The 19,562-nt window shown below is 44.7% G+C and overlaps 1 protein-coding gene across 1 annotated transcript in view; it reads right to left on the bottom strand.

Moving 5' to 3' along the window:
• LOC126474735 (uncharacterized) overlaps window positions 1-19,562 on the bottom strand; it is a 575,439-nt gene that overhangs the window by 176,138 nt on the left and 379,739 nt on the right. The window contains exons 17-18 of the mRNA XM_050102214.1: window positions 17,721-17,861; window positions 13,673-13,891 (exon numbers count right to left, since the gene is read on the bottom strand). Coding sequence (XP_049958171.1) covers window positions 13,673-13,891; window positions 17,721-17,861 — 360 coding nt within the window. The remainder of the gene's footprint in view (window positions 1-13,672; window positions 13,892-17,720; window positions 17,862-19,562) is intronic.

The following is a 19,562-nucleotide window of genomic DNA, read 5'->3' as shown; positions in this document are numbered from 1 at the left end:
TTAAACCCGCAAACCTCCCACCAGAGCGTTGTTTCACCATGTATCAGCATTATCCTTAATTTATAAGCATGAGTGTTTGTAGAAATTATGCGAATGGGAGGGAACTCGGTAGATGTAATGTCCATGTAGAGACAAACAAATGATTAAAATTTAAAAAAGGATTGGATGATTTATTCTAGACAAAGTGCTTCACAAACTGAACAAGTCAAAAACGAAACTTCCTGGCAGATTAAAACTGTGTGCCGGACCGAGACTCGAACTCGGGAACTTGGCCGTTGGCGGGCAAGTTCCCTACTAATTGAGCTACCCAAGCACGACTCACGCCCCGTTCTCACAGCTTCACTTCTGCCAGTACCTCGTCTCCTACCTTCCAAACTTCACAGAAGCTCTCCTGCGAACCTTGCAGAACTAGCACTCCTGAAAGAAAGGATATTGCGGAGACATGGCTTAGCCACAGCCTGAGGGATGTTTCCAGAATTTTTCCGCAATATCCTTTCTTTCAGGAGTGCTAGTTCTGCAAGGTTCGCAGGAGAGCTTCTGTGAAGTTTGGAAGGTAGGAGACGAGGTACTGGCAGAAGTAAAGCTGTGAGAACGGGGCGTGAGTCGTGCTTGGGTAGCTCAGTTGGTAGAGCACTTGCCCGCGAAAGGCAACGTTCCCGAGTTCTAGTCTCGGTCCGGCACACAGTTTTAATCTGCCAGGAAGTTTCATATCAGCGCACACTCCGCTGCAGAGTGAAAATCTCATTCTGGCAAGTCAATAACGCATTGGTGCACCTGTGGCTAGCATGCAAGCAGATATTCACTTTGGCATTGACCGACAGAGCTGTTGAATCTCCTCCTGAAGGGTATAGTGCCAAATCCTGTCGGAAAGGCGCGTTAGATCGTCAAAATCCCGAGCTGTTTGGACGGCCCTCCCCATAATGCTCCAGACGTTCTCAATAGGTGAGAGCCCGGCAACCTTTCTGGCCAAGGAAGGATTTGGAAAGCACTAATACGAGCAGTAGAGACTCTCGTGGACATCATGTTGCTGAAATATAAGCTCAGGTTGGCCTGCCATGAAGGGAGAGAAAATAGGGCATAGAATATCGTCTTTGTACCGCTCTGCTCTAAGAGTGTTGCAGATGACAACCAAAAGGATCCTGCTATGAAAAGAAATGCCCCACCCCCAGATCATCATTCCTGGTTGTCGGGCCGTACGCTGGGCGACAACCACGCTGATATCTTGCCACTGCCTGGGACGCCTCCAGACAATCCTTCACTGGCCAACGGAACTCGTCACTGAAGGCAATTTTGGTCCTGTCAATGAGATCCCAGGTCGAAGACGCGCCTGGAGATGCCTCGGACGGCGATGGGATACTGAAGTAGATATCCTCGGAGTAACGAAGCAGCTTAAATCGCTTAATAAAGGCAAGGCCTCCGGTCCAGATTGTATACCAGTCAGGTTGTTCTCAGAGTATGCTGATAAAATAGCTCCGTATTTAGCAATTATATACAACCACTCGATCACACAAAGATCCATACCTAAAGACTGGAAAATTGCTCAAGTCACACCAATACACAAAAAGGGAAGTAGGAGTAATCCGCTTCATTACAGGCCTATATCACTAACGTCGATATGCAGTAGGGTTTTAGAACATATACTGTATTCTAACATTATGAAGTACCTCGAAGAAAACGATTTATTGACACATAGTCAGCACGGTTTCAGAAAATATCGTTCTTGTGAAACACAACTAGCTCTTTATACTCATGTGCTATCGACAGGGGATGTGAAATTGATTCTATATTTTTAGACTTCCAGAAGGCTTTCGACACCATTCCTCACAAGCGTCTTCTAACCAAACTGCGTGCCAACGGAGTATCGCCTAAGTTGTGCCACTGGATTCGTGATTTCCTGTCAGAATGGTGTCAGTTCATAGTAACAGACGGAAAGTCATCGAGTAAAACAGAAGTAATATCCGGCGTTCCCCAAGGAAGTGTTATAGGCCCTCTATTGTTCCTGATCTATATTAACGAGATAGGAGACAATCTGAGTAGCCGTCTTAGATTGTTTGCAGATGATACTGTCATTTACAGTCTTCTAAAGTCATGAGATGATCAAAACGACTTGCAAAACGATTTAGATAAGATATCAGTATGGTGCGAAAAGTGGCAATTGACCCTGAAAAAGCAAAAGTGTGAAGTTATTCACACAACTACTAAAAGAAATCAGCAAAATTTCGATTACGCGATAAGTCACAGAAATCTGAAGCTGTAAAGTCAACTAAATACTTAGGGATTACAATTACAAATAACCTAAATTGGAACGATCACATAGATAATATTGTGGGTAGAGCAAACCAAAGACTGCGATTCATTGGCAGAACACTTAGAAGGTGCAACAGGTCTACTAAAGAGACTGCTTACACCACGCTTGTCCGCCCTGTTCTCGAGTATTGCTGTGCGGTGTGGGATCCGCATCAGGTGGGACTAACGGACGACATCGAAAAAGAACAAAGAAGAGCAGCTCGTTTTGTATTATCGTGAAACAGGGGAGACAGTGTCACAGACATGATACGTGAATTAGAGTAGCAATCATTAAAACAGAGGCGTTTTTTGTTGCGACGGGATCTTCTCATGATATTTCAATCACCAGTTTTCTCCTCCGATTGCGAAAACATTCTGTTGGCACCCACCTACATAGGGAGAAATGATCATCACGATAAATAAGACAAATCAGGGCTCGCACAGAAAAATTTAAGTGCTCGTTTTTCCAGCGTGCCGTTCGAGAGCGGAACGGTAGAGAGTCAGCTTGAAGGTGGTTCATTGAACCCTCTGCCAGGCACTTTAATGTAAATAGCAGAGTAATCATGTAGATGTAGATGTTTGACTGTCGCCCGCCATATGGCCCGGCAACCAGCCCATTTCTTTTCATAGCGGGACCCCTTTGGTTGTCATCGCGATACCCTTACAACACAGCAGTGGGTCGACGATAGTCTACACATCGTTTTGTTGCCCTTCATTGCAAGTCATCCTGGGCTTACATTCCAGCAAGATAATGCCCGCCCGCACATGGCGAGAGTTTATAATGATTGTTTTCGTGCTTGCCAAACCATACCTCGACCACCAAGTTCACCGGATCTCTCCCCTATTGAGAACATTTAGAGCACTACGGGCAGGGCCCACCAAAGCTCTTTCTCTTGAATAAATAATCCAGTTTTTCTGAAATTGTGTATCGATCGATTTCTTTCCATTTGGACTATTCATTCATGGCGTGTGCTTTTCTTTTTGTTCAAAATGGTTCAAATGGGTCTGAGCACTATGGGACTTAACATCTGAGGTCGTCAGACTTAGAACTACTTAAACCTAACTAATCTAAGTACATCACACACATCCATGCCCGAGGCAGGATTCGAACCTGCGACCGTAGCAACAGCGCAGTTCCGGACTGAAGTGCCTAGAACCACTCGATCACAGCGGCCGCCTTTTTTTCCTCTTAGAGTGTATTTTAAAAGATGGGCCAATGTGTTTGCACATGGTACAGATGACTGGTTTATAGGCAACAGATATTGTGTATGAACCCCTCAGATTGCCTACGTCCTGCTGCCTCTCAAGGGTATAATGACTTAATCAATTCTATAAGACACCTAGCGTCGTCGGAAAGCATCAGCGAACATTTCGTCTCTAACAAAAGTTGTACCGCATGACTTGATCTATCACTCCTAGGCGGTTGTCGCAATGACTTTGAAACACCTTATCAGACACGGCTACTTGTTTATTTTTATTTTTGCAGGACACGTATCAGACTACTCGCCCATTTTAGTCATCACGTGATTTATTTTTGTGCGCTCATAGCATTTCTGCAGATGCTTTTATCTGATTGTCAGCACGTCCTCATTGTCTTACGGATGAGGTAGTATTCTTCCCAATATCAGCTGGTGTTATAAGGCACGCCGTCTCCTCTGTAGCACATCCCGCTCTACAAGGACCAGACGGCCCACCTTACTCCGAGAAGGGGAAAGCAGAGCTTATGGCCACAACACTTGCAGCGTCTTTCATGCCGAATCTTGCTCTTCAGACCCAGTACTTACACTTGAAACGGACGAGTTACACAACTTGTAGCCCAGCACACGAGCGACGAAATCAGACGTACTAGTACAAACGATATTACTTGGGTTATCAAACATGTCAATTCTAGGAAAGCCCCTGGGCCCGATGGCATTCAAAACCGTGTCCTCCACGAGTTCATAGAGCCGTAGAACACCTTGCACACATAACGAATGGTATCTTGAAACGTTGCCGACCCATAATTCTGCTGTGCTCGCTCAGCAAGACTGTTGAGAACGTAATACAAAAGCACGTCAGTAGGCTCTGCATTGCCAATGACACCCTAAGACCGGAGCAGTTCGGCTTTAGGAATCATAACTCAACAACACAACTCTTCCGTGTAGTCGAACATATTACACACGGCTAAGACAAGAAACCAGGCCACAGGGGCCGTGTTCCTGGATATCGAAAAAGCTTTCGACCGTCTCTGGCACAATGGCCTTATATGCAAACAGAGCGATGCTGGTTTCCCCGACGGACTAGTACGTCTCATACACTCATATCTCACAAAGAGATATTTTAACACTGACGTGCGTGCGGTAGCGTTCTCGCTTCCCACGCCCGGGTTCACGGGTTCGATTCCCGGCGGGGTCAGGGATTTTCTCTGCCTCGTGATGACTGGGTGTTGTGTGATGTCCTTAGGTTAGTTAGGTTTAATTAGTTCTAAGTTCTAGGGGACTGATGACCATAGATGTTAAGTCCCATAGTGCTCAGAGCCAACACTGACGTGCAGAGCAAACAATCGACACATCCCGGTATCCAAGCTGGAGTGCCCCAGGAAAGCATCCTGGGGCCCATCTTGTTCAACCTCTACGTTAATGACTATCCAGCAAAACAAAACATGACGTTAGCCATCTACGTGGATGACAGAGCCATCCTTGCGCAGGATTGGAAACCACTGAACATAAATTCACCAATACAGACAGCACTCAGAACTGCCAAGCCTTGGTTGGAATAATGGCGTATTAAAGTAAACGTTGCCAAGTGCGAAACAGTTCTGTTCACAGGCAGACCGAAGCTACTGCGCAAACATCAACACTGTCGACAGGTAACACAACATGCACGTCCAATACGTTTCCGAGAGCAGTCAGAAATCTCGGTGTCTGGCTGGACCGGAAACTTACATGTGGGGACCACATCGAATATTTTGCCAACAGAAAACACAATAGGCTCAAACAACTCTACCCAGTGCTCAACAAGGAGAGTACACTGAATAGGAAGGTCTCGAGGTCCATATAGATGACACAGATTAGACCTCTGATGACGTATGCAGCTCCCGTTCTGGGATACGCCGCTCCTACACGTCTGCGCGGCCTGCAGATCATACAGAACAAAGTGCTACGCAGCACTAACAACGCTCCACGCTACACACGCCCCGTTGATCTTCACAATGAATACCACCTTGAGATCCTCAAGGAAGTATTCTAAAAACACACCACACGACTGTACAGGACTTCGAGATACTCGAATAATCCTTTCATCCTTACTCTGGGAACCTACGATCACAACTATAGGTGGCAGCATCAGCGTCCAAAGACACTTCTAGCTAGGGCATAACCACCTATGGCAAGCTAATATACACCCATAAGCGACAACATCGGCAAGCCCCTGCATATCAGCAACGTTGACTGACTATACCCGCTGCTATCTAAGCCGATCAACAGGCTACAGCAGGAAAACCGACAAGCTCGCACACTGAAGCACAAACAAACCGCCAACATTACCCTACAGTTACAGGTATGTTGACGCTGACCGAGAAATCAAAACCGTCACCTAGCAGCAGCAGTCGAGTAACACCAACGCACAACGGCAAAGGTGTCGACCTGCGTTACTAACAAAGCCTACCCTTGCAGACCTGTCGCAGGCAGCAAGAAAATCGCTACTGCTCTTACAACCCGACCCAACTATCTCAGACGTTTTTTTCCCTTGATTCTTGCGTCAGCACTTTTTTCCCTCTGCCTTTCAAACCACTACCCTTCGTTCATCTTTCCACCCAGTCTATATCCAGATGGGCGTGTATTAATGGCTAACCTTGATCAGAAGTACGCAAACATCGCAGTGACCACATCCTGTGAGACCTCTACATCTACATCTGCATGGTTACTCTTCAATTCACACTTAAGTGTCTGGCACAGGGTGTCATCGAAACATTTTCATACTACTTCTCTACCATTCCACTCTCGAATCGCGCATGGGAAAAAGGAACACCTAAATCTTTCCGTTCGAGCTTTGATTTCTCTTATTTTATTATGATGATCATTTCTCCCTACGTAGGTGGGTGTCAAGAAAATATTTTCGCATTCGGAAGAGAAAGTTGGTGATTGAAATTTCGTAAATAGAGCTTGCCGCAAAGAAGACCGCCTTTGTTACAGTGACTACCACCTCAGCTAGCGTACAATATCAGTGACACTCTCACCCCTACTGCGCAATAACACGAAGCGAGCTGCCCTTCTTTGCACGTTTTCGATGTCCCCCGTCAATCCTACCTGTTAAGGATCCCACACTGCGCAGCAATATTCCAGCAGAGGACAGACAAGTGTAATGTAGGCTGTCTATCTAGTGGGTTTGTCGCATCTTCTAAGTGTTCTGCCAACAAAGCGCAGTCTTTGTTTCGCCTTCCTCACAATAGTATCTATGTGGTCTTTCCAATTTAAGTTGCTCGTAATTGTAATTCCTAGGTATTTAGTCGAATTGACACCCCTTAGACTTGTGCGATTTATCGTATACCCAAAATTTATCGGATTTCTTTTAGTATTCATGTGGATGACCTTGCACTTTTCTTTGTTTAGTGCCAATTGCCACTTTTTGCACCATACAGAAATCCTCTCTGGATCATTTTGTAATTGGAATTGATCGTCTGATGATTTTACGAGACGATAAATCACAGCGTCATCTGCAAACAATCTAAGGGGGCTGCTCAGATTATCAGCTAGATCATTTACATAAATCAGGAACAGGAGAGGGCCTATGACACTACCTTGCGGAACGTCAGATATTTCTGTTCTACTCGATCATTTACCGTCTATCAGTACGAACTGTGACCTCTCTGAGAGGAAATCACGATTCCAGTCACACAACTGACGACGAGATTCCATATGCACGCAATTTGATTAATAGTCGCTTGTGAGGAACGATATCAAAAGCCCTCTGGAAATCTAGGAATATGGAATCGATCTGAGATCTCTTGTCGACAGCACTCATTACCTTATGGGAATAAAGAGCTAGCTGCGATGCACAAGAACGATATTTTCTGAATCCGTGTTGGTTATGTATCAAAAAGTCGTTTTCTTCAAGGTGATTCATAATATTCGAGTACAGTATATGCTCCAAATCGAGGTCAGTGATATGGGTCTGTAATTCAATGGGTTACTTCTATTTCGTTTCTTGACTATTGGTGTGACCTGTGCTACATTCCAGTCTTTAGGAACAGACCTTTCGTCACGTGAGCGGTTATGTATGATTGCTAAGAAAGGCGCTATTGTGTTTGAATATTCTGAAAGGAACCTGATTGGTATACCATCTGGATCGGGAGACTTGTCTTTCTCAAATGATTTGAGTTGTTTCCCAACACCTAAGAAATCTACTTTTATGTCAATTATGCTAACGGCTGTTCTGGCTTCGAATTATGGAATATTTACTTCGTCTTCTTTCGTGAAGAAATTACGGAAAACTGTGTTTAGTAACTCCGCTTTAGTGGCACCATCATCGGTAATATTTCCATCGCTATCACGCAATGACGGTATTGACTGTAGCTACATACGACCAGAATCTCTTTGGGTTTTCTACCATATTTTGAGACAATGTTTCAATGTGGAAACTATTGTGTTGTATTGTATTGTATGGAATGTGAACCAGGGACCTAGAAACGATGCACAGGCTCCGTCCCCGCCGCAGCCGCAGTGGTCCACAAACCCACGAAGACTACAGCAGTGCACTTCACCCCTCTGCCGCCCCACACCGAACTCAGGGTTATTGTGCGGTTCGGCCCCCGGCGGACTCCCCAGGGAACGTCTCACACCAGATGAGTGTAACCCCTATGTTTGTGTGGTAGAGTAATGGTGGTGTACGTGTACGTGGAGAACTTTTTTGCGCAGCAATCGCCGACATAGTTTAACTGAATCGGAATAAGGGGAACCAGCCGAGGCAGATGGAAAACCGCCTAAAAACCATCCACAGACTGGCCGGTTCACCGGACCTCGTGCCGAGGACCAGGCGCTCCTTCCCGCCCGGAAAGGCGTGCGTTAGACCGCACGGCCAACCGGGTGGACTGTGGAAACTATTAAACGCATATCGCATTGACGTCCGCACTAAATTTCGAGCTTCAATGAAACTTAGCCAAATGGTTCAAACGGCTCTAAGCACTACGGGGACTTAACATCTAAGGTCATCAGTCCCCTAGACTTAGAACTACTTAAACCTAACTGACCTATGGACATCACACACATCCATGCCCGAGGCAGGATTCGAGCCTGCGACCGTACTAGTAGCGCGGTTCCAGACTGAAACGCCTAGAACCTTTTCTGGAGACTAGAAATCTACTCTGTAGGAATCAGCATGGATTTCGAAAAAGATGATCGTGTGAAACCCAGCTCGCGCTATTCGTCCACGAGACTCAGAAGGCCATAGACACGGGTTCCCAGATAGATGCCGTGTTTCTCGACATCCGCAAGGCGTTCGATACAGTTCCCTACAGTCGTTTAATGAACAAAGTAAGAGCATATGGACTATCAGACAAATTGTGTGATTGGATTGAAGAGTTCCTAGATAACACAACGCTGCATGTCATTCTCAATGGAGAGAAGTCTTCCAAAGTAAGAGTGATTTCAGGTGTGCCTCAGGGGAGTGTCGTAGGACCGTTGCTATTCACAATATACGTAAATGACCTTGTGGATGACATCGGAAGTTCACTGAGGCTTTTTGCGAATGATGCTGTGGTATATCGAGAGGTTGTAACAATGGAAAATTGTACTGAAATGCTGGAGGATCTGCAGCGAATTGACGCATGGTGCACGGAATGGCAACTGAATCTCAATGAAGACAAGTATAATGTGCTGCGAATACATAGAAAGAAAGATCCCTTATCATTTAGCTATAACATAGCAGGTCAGCAACTGGAAGTAGTTAATTCCATAAATTATCTGGGAGTACGGATTAGGAGTGATTTAAAATGGAATGATCATATAAAGTTGATCGTCGGTAAAGCAGATGCCAGACCGAGATTAATTGGGAGAATCCTAAGGATATGCAATCCGAAAACAAAGGAAGTAGGTTACAGTACGCTTGTTCGTCCACTCCTTGAATACTGCTCAGCAGTGTGGGATCCGTACCAGATAGGGTCGATAGAAGAGATAGAGAAGATGCAACGGAGAGCAGCGCGCTTCGTTACAGGATCATTTAGTAATCGCAAAAGCGTTACGGAGATGATAGATAGACTCCAGTGGAAGACTCTGCAGGAGTGACGCTCAGTAGCTCGGTACGGGCTTTTGTTGAAGTTTCGAGAACATACCTCCACCGAGGAGTCAAACAGTATATTGCTCCCTCCTACGTATATCTCGCGAAGAGACCATGAGGATAAAATCAGAGAGATTAGAGCCGACACAGAGGCATACCGACAATCTTTCTTTCCACGAGCAACACGAGACTATAATAGAAGGGAGAACCGATGGGGGTACTCAAGGTACCCTCCGCCACACACCGTCAGTTGCCTTGCGGAGTATGAATGTAAATGTAGATGTAGAACCTCTCGGCGACAACGACCGGCAAACTTAGCCAGTCTTGTGGTTCTGAGCTATTCTGAATTTGGCATGCACTTCAATGAAAACTAACCCTTATGCAGAGATGGCAGTAGACCTTTTGTGTTGGCCATCATGGCGGTGTGGGCGTGGAGGGACTCCAACCCTATTTAAAAAAGATCTGTAGCACAACAGGGACGTGCTGACAACCAGATAAAAATCAAGGCTAAATCTTCAAAAACACCTAAAGGAATTCTATGAGCACAACAATAAATTAAATGATTGCTGAAGATGGGTATTTTAATGGTACTTGAATTACGTAACCATTACGGCACCTCACCTCAACCTCTCGATACCAGCAATATTCTACTGTGTTTCTGTAAAGTAGTTAACATATTTCTGAGACAACATTCAGATTTGATTTCATTAATGTACAGGTACTTTGATACATCGATATGTTTATATTGCAATGATATTATCCTTATGTGTATTCTTTCTTTTGTCACTACGATCTTTGTCGTACTTGTAACTCTGATTTTTGGCCGCGTAAGCGGTTATGGGAGAGTCAAGTCTTGGTCGTCATGTTGAAAAGACGCAAATTGTAGTCAGTTTATGAAATGCGAACTTTAACAGTGAAGAAGATATTTTCAATTATGTTTTATATTGTGAAGTGATATTGCTACAAAAATAATAAAAAAGAAGTGTAACTTAAATTAGGAGTGCTGATTTTTTTTTACATCACGTTTGTGCTAACTTGCAAAAGTGTAATATTCAAGAATTGTTTATGAAACGCATCTATAAGATAATTTTTAACATCATAAGAAAACGCGAAAAAGGACAACGACTTTAGTAAACACAAATACTCAAACCCAAGATCAGACCAAGAAATGGTTGTCGGTTCCTTATATAGGTAATGTCTCCTACAAGATAGGGCGCCTGTTGAAAAATTCAGGTTTTAAAATTTCCTACTCGACGAGTAATAGTTTAAAGCAAAATTTGGTTCACTCTCTTGAGAAAGACGGTGACAAGTCAGCGAAATCAGACGTATATAAGATTATGTGTGATGATTGCCCATGTTATTACATAGGTCAAACAGGCAGAGCTATAGCAGTAAGGTTTAAAGAACATCTTCCAATAAAGGGCGTAGGAACACGGGGGTCAGCCTTTGCAGAACATCTGATGCAAATGGCTCATACACCTAAACCTTTACGTGACATAGAGCTACTACATCATGAAGTTAAGGGCTATAGACTCGACACGCTTGAGGAACTACAAATTTATGCACACCTAATTACAGATAGAGGCAATTTACTGAACGATCAACTGTGTCTAAAAAATAGGGCATACTTCGAAGGCTTCCAACCTATACTAGGTTTACAATAATTCATAATGCATGTGACCTCACAGTTTCTGTAATAATAGATCCTTTCCTACAGAGTTCATACGAGATTTGTTGGTCAGTTTAGAAAACTCTGTAGCAGAATGTAAAACGTAGTCATGTTGGATATTGTAACTAACTTACAATAGTAAAATATAGAATTAATTCATAGCAAAAATGTTATCTGACGCGTGCGTAATAAGTTTGACTCTATACGTCTCGCGCATGCGCGCCGCCCTCTGTGAGGCAGACCGCGAAGCCCTCGCGGTCCGCAGTCTCTAGTCACACGACGAGGCCCATACAATGGGCTTAAAGTGAATTTCTACAGTTGCTTTAATAGAAGTGACAAAACCTTACGGTTATGCATCAAGTTTTATGAAGTTGACTTAGGACGTGGCCTGTTTTAGGCAAACATTTAAATAATAATTTATGTAAGTATTATACGTTGCATCGTATAGGATGACCATATCTAATATAATTTACTAGCACATTATAATATTAACTTGTTGCAGGTTCTGAAGTGACATCTACCCTTCCTCCCAACTATAACCTGGCCTTGTTCCCCCCCCCCCCCCCCCTCCGCAGGGCCCCCTTTTTTCCTCTTCCCTCCTCATCCCAGAGCGGATTTTCCTCCTTCCCCCCCCCCCCTCCCCTGAGACCCTGCCCCTGCACCCCATACTTGCCTATTTCCTTCCCACATCCCTCCCTACCTGGCCCTCTTCAGCGCGCCCCCTGCTCATCTCCTCCCTCTCTTCCCCTCCCTCCTCCCTCCCTCCCTCCTTCCCTTCTTCCGGTCTCCCTCATCTCCTTGCTCCTTGCAGATCCTCCGTTTTGCTGCTCATCTCCCCCCTCTCTTCCCCTCCCTCCCCCCTCCCTCCCTCCTTCCCTTCTTCCGGTCTCCCTCATCTCCTTGCTCCTGGCAGATCCTCCGTTTTGATCATCGTCAGTGTGCCACATCACTGTTGTGTTTAGTGCTGTTTCTCCTGTGCGTCAAGAGGTGTGATTTTAATTGTGTACTGCCTTGAGGTTCGCCGTCAGTGTTTGTTATGTGCTACGCCATCCGTCGATACCTTTTATGCTCCAGTTATACTGTGCCTTGTGTTCTTTTAATTGTCGCAGTGTGTGGCTTTTTGTGTGTGCTACTTTTAAACAGTTTTAACAGTTTTTTATCTCCATTTTACGGTCACACCGTTTTTTGTCTATTGCCTTCCATGATGTTCCCTCTTTTTTATATCTACGTTCACCATATTCTCTCCTTTGTTATTTTTAAATGTCTTCTATTGTTTGTTCTATGTCTTTCGGCTGAAGAGCAGCGCATATGCTGCTGCCGGCCCATCCCAATTGGGAACTGAAATACAATAAAGAAAAAAAAAACAAAAAAAAGGTTCTGAAGAAGACGTTATTACTAACGTTGAAACCTAGGTAAACGATAAAGTTAACCTGCAACTGTGGGCTGTATATTCTTATATAAGCATCTATAAAACTTTTGAATATCGTAGAATAAAACCTAGGCCTCTTTGCATCCGAGCTTGGAATCATCACTACCTAGATTTTCGACGATTGAGCCATGAGTTCACAACGAGACCAGCGTGGGAAACACGAAAAGATGAGTTCCTAGTTTCTCCATTATTTCATGAAATGACTTTATTAACTGTGCCCTAATGATACCTGCCACATAATATAACTTTGTTGTTGCCCGAAAATGCAATATTTAGCAGCGTGAGCAACACTAGAATTATAATTAATTTTTGACCTTTGTTGTGGCAGGGTTGTTAGAGTATGTAACATGATAAAAGCTCGGTAAAAATAAATCCCAGAGTACCCCAGAACGGATGTTGTTAGTGATAAGGGCCGCCCAACTGGGCGCGGCACCGGAAGTAGCGCGCTGATAAACCGCAATGGCGGCTCCGGAAGCGGGTCTTTCCAGCGGATCGTCCTTAGTTAAAACTTAGCGCGATCCGCCAGGCGCCTCGTGCTGCGGCAAAGTCCGGTTCAAGGTCACCCGCCTATAAGGCGGCCAACACAGCCATGCATAACCACCCACCCACCTCCCCAGAGGTCGTAACCCCTGCAACCCACACAGAAATGATAATTAATAAATAATTAATTTAGAGATCTAAAAGATAAGAGTTTAAAATTAATCTGGAGATAAACTTAAAAAAAAAAATCTCACGAGATAGATAAGGATGCTTCGCAACTTTATAATGAAGAATAAAATTAAAAATAAGAAATAAAGGATCTAAAAATAATAGATAGATAATCAGAGAATGAAGACAAAGAATGAAAATGAGATAAAGATAGCATCCCAGAGTGCACCAGAGAGAATCCCAGAGTACCCCAGAGAGCATCCCAGAGTGCCCCAGAGAACTAAAACACCAAGAAGAATCGCTTCTCGGCTTTTGGCAACATCAATGTGTAGTTCGTGCGGCGAGTGGGCGCTGCTTGTGTGGAGTGAGGGGCTGCAGCCGCGGCTGACCTTCCCACCAGGCGTGGCAGCGGCAGTGGAAGGCGTCTCCGCGCTCCAGGCACTCGCCGCGGCCCTCGCACGGGTTGTCGGCGCACGGCCGCTGCTTGCGGTCGCAGGTGGCGCCCGTGAAGCCGGGCTGGCAGTGGCACGCGTACCCCGTCTCCGTCAGCCGGCACTGCCCGTGCAGGCACGGCTCCAGCTCGCACAGCGTCAGCGCGCAGAACATGCCTGCGCACCACGTAAACACACTCAGGCAACACAGGCCAGCACGTACATTTACACGACCTCTGTGTATGAAACAGAGAATGAGGCAAGAAAATGGAGGGATGGGTCGGAATCTGTGACTTCCAGCTGTACAGGGCACTGTGGTATTGCAATGACGAACGTTCAAAATTTGTGGCGCAAATGAAGTCGGGTCCGGATTTACTGCTTCTCGTGAGCAGTTAAAAAAAATGGTGTGGGTTGGGTTGGGCTGGGTTGTTTGGGGAAGGAGACGGGACAGCGAGGTCATCGGTCTCATAGGATTAGGGAAGGATGGGGAAGGAAGTCGGCCGTGCCCTTTCAGAGGAACCATCCCGGCATTTGCCTGGAGTGATTTATTGGAAATCACGGAAAATCTAAATCCGGATGGCCGGACGCGGGCTTGAACCGTCGTCCTCCCGAACGCGAGCCCAGTGTCTAATCACTGCGCCACCTCGCTCGGTCGTCCGGTGTAGCCAAGCGTTGCTGCTACGGTCGCAGGTTCGAATCCTGCCTCGGGCATGGATGTGTGTGATGTCCTTACGTTAGTTAGGTTTAATTAGTTCTACGTTCTAGGGGACTGATGACCTCAGATGTTTAGTCCCTTAGTACTCAGAGCCATTTGAGCCTTCTGGGGTCATCAGTCGCCTAGAACTTAAAACTACTTAAACCTAACTATCCTAATGACATCACACACATCCACGCCCGCGGCAGGATTCGAACTTGCGACCGTAACGGTCGCGCGGTTCCAGACTGTAGTGCCTAGAACCGCTCGGTCACACTGGCCGGCCATGAGCAGTTACCTTGGCCGCTTTCGTCATCCATACAAGGTCCCTGGCCGACTCAAGTAACCAACTTATCACATGCTCCAATACAGCATCCATTAACCCACTAATCTCATATTATTGATTCTCATAGGAGTTCGGGAAATATTAGAACACCCGCACTGAAACAAACGTCTAGGAGCCGCTGCACTATTACAGAAACGTATACAGGGTGGTCCAGTGATCGTGACCGGGCCAAATATCTCACGAAATAAGCGTTAATCGAAAACACTACAAAGAACGAAACTTGTCTAGCTTGAAGGGCGAAACCAGATGCCGCTATGGTTGGCCCGCTAGATGGCGCTGCCATAGGTCAAACGGATATCAACTGCGTTCTTTTAAATAGGAACCCCCAATTTCTTTTTTTACATATTCGTGTAGTACATAAAGAGATATGAAAGTTTTAATTGGACCACTTTTTCGCTTTCTGATAGAGGGCGCTATAATAGTTACAAACGTAAAAGTACGTGGTATCACGTAATATTCCGCCAGTGCGGACGGTATTTGCTTCGTGATACATTACCCGTGTTAAAATGGACCGTTTAACAACTGCGGAAAAGGTCGATATCGTGTTGATGTATGTCTATTGTGATCAAAATGTCCAACGGGCGTGTGCTATGTATGCTGCTCGGTATCCTGGACGACATCATCCACGTGTCGGGACCAGTCGCCGGATAGTTACGTTATTTAAGGAAACAGGAAGCGTTCAGCCACATGTGAAACGCATACATAGCAACCATTTCCCTCGCAGAGCTCACTGATCCAGAAGAACTGATTATATGCATTCATGTTAAAAATGTTTAATGCAGGAAGATCAGTGTGTGCTGAGTACAGATATCTTACGCGTTTTGTGCCCAATGTCTCTTAAATATTTGAAAACAAAGTCATATTTCAATCAACAAGACATACTGATAAATAATTTTTAATCACAACTGGTTTCAGTCTTCAGATATTGCTCAGGTGACCTGAAGTTGTTTACAACAGCTTACATACCAATATAAAAACTGTGGTGTGAAATAATTTAATAGATAACACACATCTTTTTATATTGTTCTGAGCTTCATTCAATTTTGATTTGAACAGTTTGTTCTCATGGTAATGATTTCCTTAATTCTTTTGGCTATCTTTATTTTAAAATAATATTTGTAACTATGTACTTAATTCCTCTATGTTTATTAAATAATTCTTAAAGATTGGTTCATTCTCTAATAATTCTGTCTAGTTTTGTTTTTATCATTTGTATTTATTCATATGTTGATTTAAATATAATTAGATATAAATGTGTATTGATTATTTTTCTTTTAGTCTGATTTAGGTTTTGTATTTGTTGTTTAATGCTTACTGCTACAGTTTGTATTTACTTATATCCTTATCAAACCATTTTTTTGTGTTTATGATTCTGATTTTAATGATCATCTTCTATTGTTGATGTCCAAGATTGAGTTTATTATCTTTTATGGAGAGATTTGTTCCTGTTTTACTTTTAATTTTAGGTTGAGATTATCAACATGAACGAATTCAGGCTGATGTTTGTTAATTTTTTGTACTTCTGTTGCTAGTTTACCTTCAATGTTAGTATTATTTAATGTTTATGACTTTGCTAATGATCTTTATTTTCCTTCACTGTTTGACTTTGGTTCATATTGTTTTATGCTTTATGTTTTTATAATTCTGGCATTTTAAGTTAATATTATAATGTTTTTGTTTGAATGATTTTACTGCCATTTGACAGTATAATTTCATTTTATATTACTATCATGATTTTGGCCTTAAGACATGATCAAGTACAACACTGAAAAAAAATTTGTACAAATGTGTAGAAAGTGAGAAGGATCAGAATCTAATATAAGTTTTCCACTCCAATGTTAGGTTAAAACTAATCGAAATAATACTACTTACCTATTGGATATAATTACAATTGTTTAAGTGAAGTCATCAAGATCTATTGAATTGGGTGTTCCAGCATGTAGGTAAATACTAAATCACGGAAATGTATGGCAGACAAGTAAGAAACATATTTTCCAGCCATAAAACAATTAAGCCTTAGCATGAACATCAATACAGTAGATACATCAGCAGTGGAAATGATCTGGAAATATACTATCGAAGTTATTGGTTGATTGGTAGCGCGAAAATATGACAGCATGCCGAAAGGAGTGACCTACATCATAAACTGGTTTAAATAAGAAACACCCATACGTCAGTACAGCGTAGAACAATTATAATTATGACAGAACACACCTGTCTAATCTTGTTATAAAGTGGGTCCATGTGTTACACAGAAATATGGTACAGAAAATTACGGAAGTTTGCCATTCAGACATTATATGTCATAACCAGTATATTGTAGAAGAGATAGAATGCATGAAATATAAGGTGTTAAATGTACAATTCATGTAAAAATCGGATGTTTGTAAATGTGGAATGAGGTGTGTGTGTGTGTGTGTGTTTGTGTGTGTGTGTGTTATAGGATTATAAAAGAGAAGTAGTAATTACACAAGGTGGAACTAATGGATAAGCACAAAACTCTATTCAGGATTAAAAATTAGCACCAGCTAAGGGAAGCGTGGGGTAGGGAAGTGGGGAGGGGGACAGAAAGGTGAAGGAGGTAACATAAGACTATATCAAGCGTGCTTGTTTCTAAACAAATACATACCAAATGCCATGTGACAGAGTCGCAGTGTATACACCAATCTCTTTGGTTATATAGTACAGTTGATGAAGGTATAAAATCAGTCAAACGGTATGACAGGCCTGTGGCCCAAAAATATGAAAAGATTAACAATGATTTTGGTTCATTTTTGGCTTTCTAAGGCTCATGTAGAAGCTTCCATTCCTGGCAGAACGATTTTTGCTGGTGTTTTATTAAAGTTAAATGGCTATGGTGCATTTGTTGTAATAAAGGTTAGTTCTAGTTTAGGTTTGAGGTTTATTTACTTCCGGTTGTCGCGAGGTGTTACTGTAAGGGCTGGACATGGCTGTGAACCGTGTACCTGTGTAGTGGCTGGTACACTGGCAGGAGTGGCGGTTGCCACTGCTGAGGCAGCGGCCTCCATTGAGGCAGGGGCTGGGGTTGCATGACTCCACGCTGCCGTCCTCAGAACCTCGCAGCAGCTTCAGCTTGTAGTTGGCGTCTGCAACAAATCGGTCATCCGAGATATACTGTTAACAGCTTCTGTACGCTGTTTGCAGTAGTCTACACTGTTTATATGTTAGGAAGGAAACTGAAAATTTCTTGCTCATCCCAATGCTTGCTTGTATGTGTGTGTGTGTGTGTGTGTGTGTGTGTGTGTGTGTGTGAAAGAAAGAGAGAGAGAGAGAGAGAGAGAGAGAGAGAGAGAGAGAGAGAGAAATTCCAATCATCAACTTTCTACTCCGAATGCGAAAATATTTTGTTGACACCGATCTACATAGGGAGGAACGATCACCACGGTAAAATAAGGGAAATCAGAGCTCGCACGGAAAGATATAGATGTTCATTCTTTCCGCGCACTATAGGAGATTGGAATAATAGAGAATTGTGGAGGTGGTTCGATGAACCCTCTGCCAGGTACTTAAATGCGATTTGCAGAGTATTCATGTAGATGTAGATGAGAGAGAGAGAGAGAGAGAGAGAGAGAGAGAGAGAAAGGAGAGAGACTGAATTTGGCAAGGTTATCGGTGCCATTATCAAAATACACTCCTGGAAATGGAAAAAAGAACACATTGACACCGGTGTGTCAGACCCACCATACTTGCTCCGGACACTGCGAGAGGGCTGTACAAGCAATGATCACACGCACGGCACAGCGGACACACCAGGAACCGCGGTGTTGGCCGTCGAATGCGCTAGCTGCGCAGCATTTGTGCACCGCCGCCGTCAGTGTCAGCCAGTTTGCCGTGGCGTACGGAGCTCCATCGCAGTCTTTAACACTGGTAGCATGCCGCGACAGCGTGGACGTGAACCGTATGTGCAGTTGACGGACTTTGAGCGAGGGCGTATAGTGGGCATGCGGGAGGCCGGGTGGACGTACCGCCGAATTGCTCAACACGTGGGGCGTGAGGTCTCCACAGTACATCGATGTTGTCGCCAGTGGTCGGCGGAAGGTGCACGTGCCCGTCGACCTGGGACCGGACCGCAGCGACGCACGGATGCACGCCAAGACCGTAGGATCCTACGCAGTGCCGTAGGGGACCGCACCGCCACTTCCCAGCAAATTAGGGACACTGTTGCTCCTGGGGTATCGGCGAGGACCATTCGCAACCGTCTCCATGAAGCTGGGCTACGGTCCCGCACACCGTTAGGCCGTCTTCCGCTCACGCCCCAACATCGTGCAGCCCGCCTCCAGTGGTGTCGCGACAGGCGTGAATGGAGGGACGAATGGAGACGTGTCGTCTTCAGCGATGAGAGTCGCTTCTGCCTTGGTGCCAATGATGGTCGTATGCGTGTTTGGCGCCGTGCAGGTGAGCGGCACAATCAGGACTGCATACGACCGAGGCACACAGGGCCAACACCCGGCATCACGGTGTGGGGAGCGATCTCCTACACTGGCCGTACACCACTGGTGATCGTCGAGGGACACTGAATAGTGCACGGTACATCCAAAACGTCATCGAACCCATCGTTCTACCATTCCAAGACCGGCAAGGGAACTTGCTGTTCCAACAGGACAATGCACGTCCGCATGCATCCCGTGCCACCCAACGTGCTCTAGAAGGTGTAAGTCAACTACCCTGGCCAGCAAGATCTCCGGATCTGTCCCCCATTGAGCATGTTTGGGACTGGATGAAGCGTCGTCTCACGCGGTCTGCACGTCCAGCACGAACGCTGGTCCAACTGAGGCGCCAGGTGGAAA

Source organism: Schistocerca serialis, chromosome 4 (genome assembly GCF_023864345.2).
Source record: "Schistocerca serialis cubense isolate TAMUIC-IGC-003099 chromosome 4, iqSchSeri2.2, whole genome shotgun sequence".
In the NCBI taxonomy this organism is placed as follows: domain Eukaryota; kingdom Metazoa; phylum Arthropoda; class Insecta; order Orthoptera; family Acrididae; genus Schistocerca; species Schistocerca serialis.
This window is presented reverse-complemented; position numbering and strand designations above follow the sequence as displayed.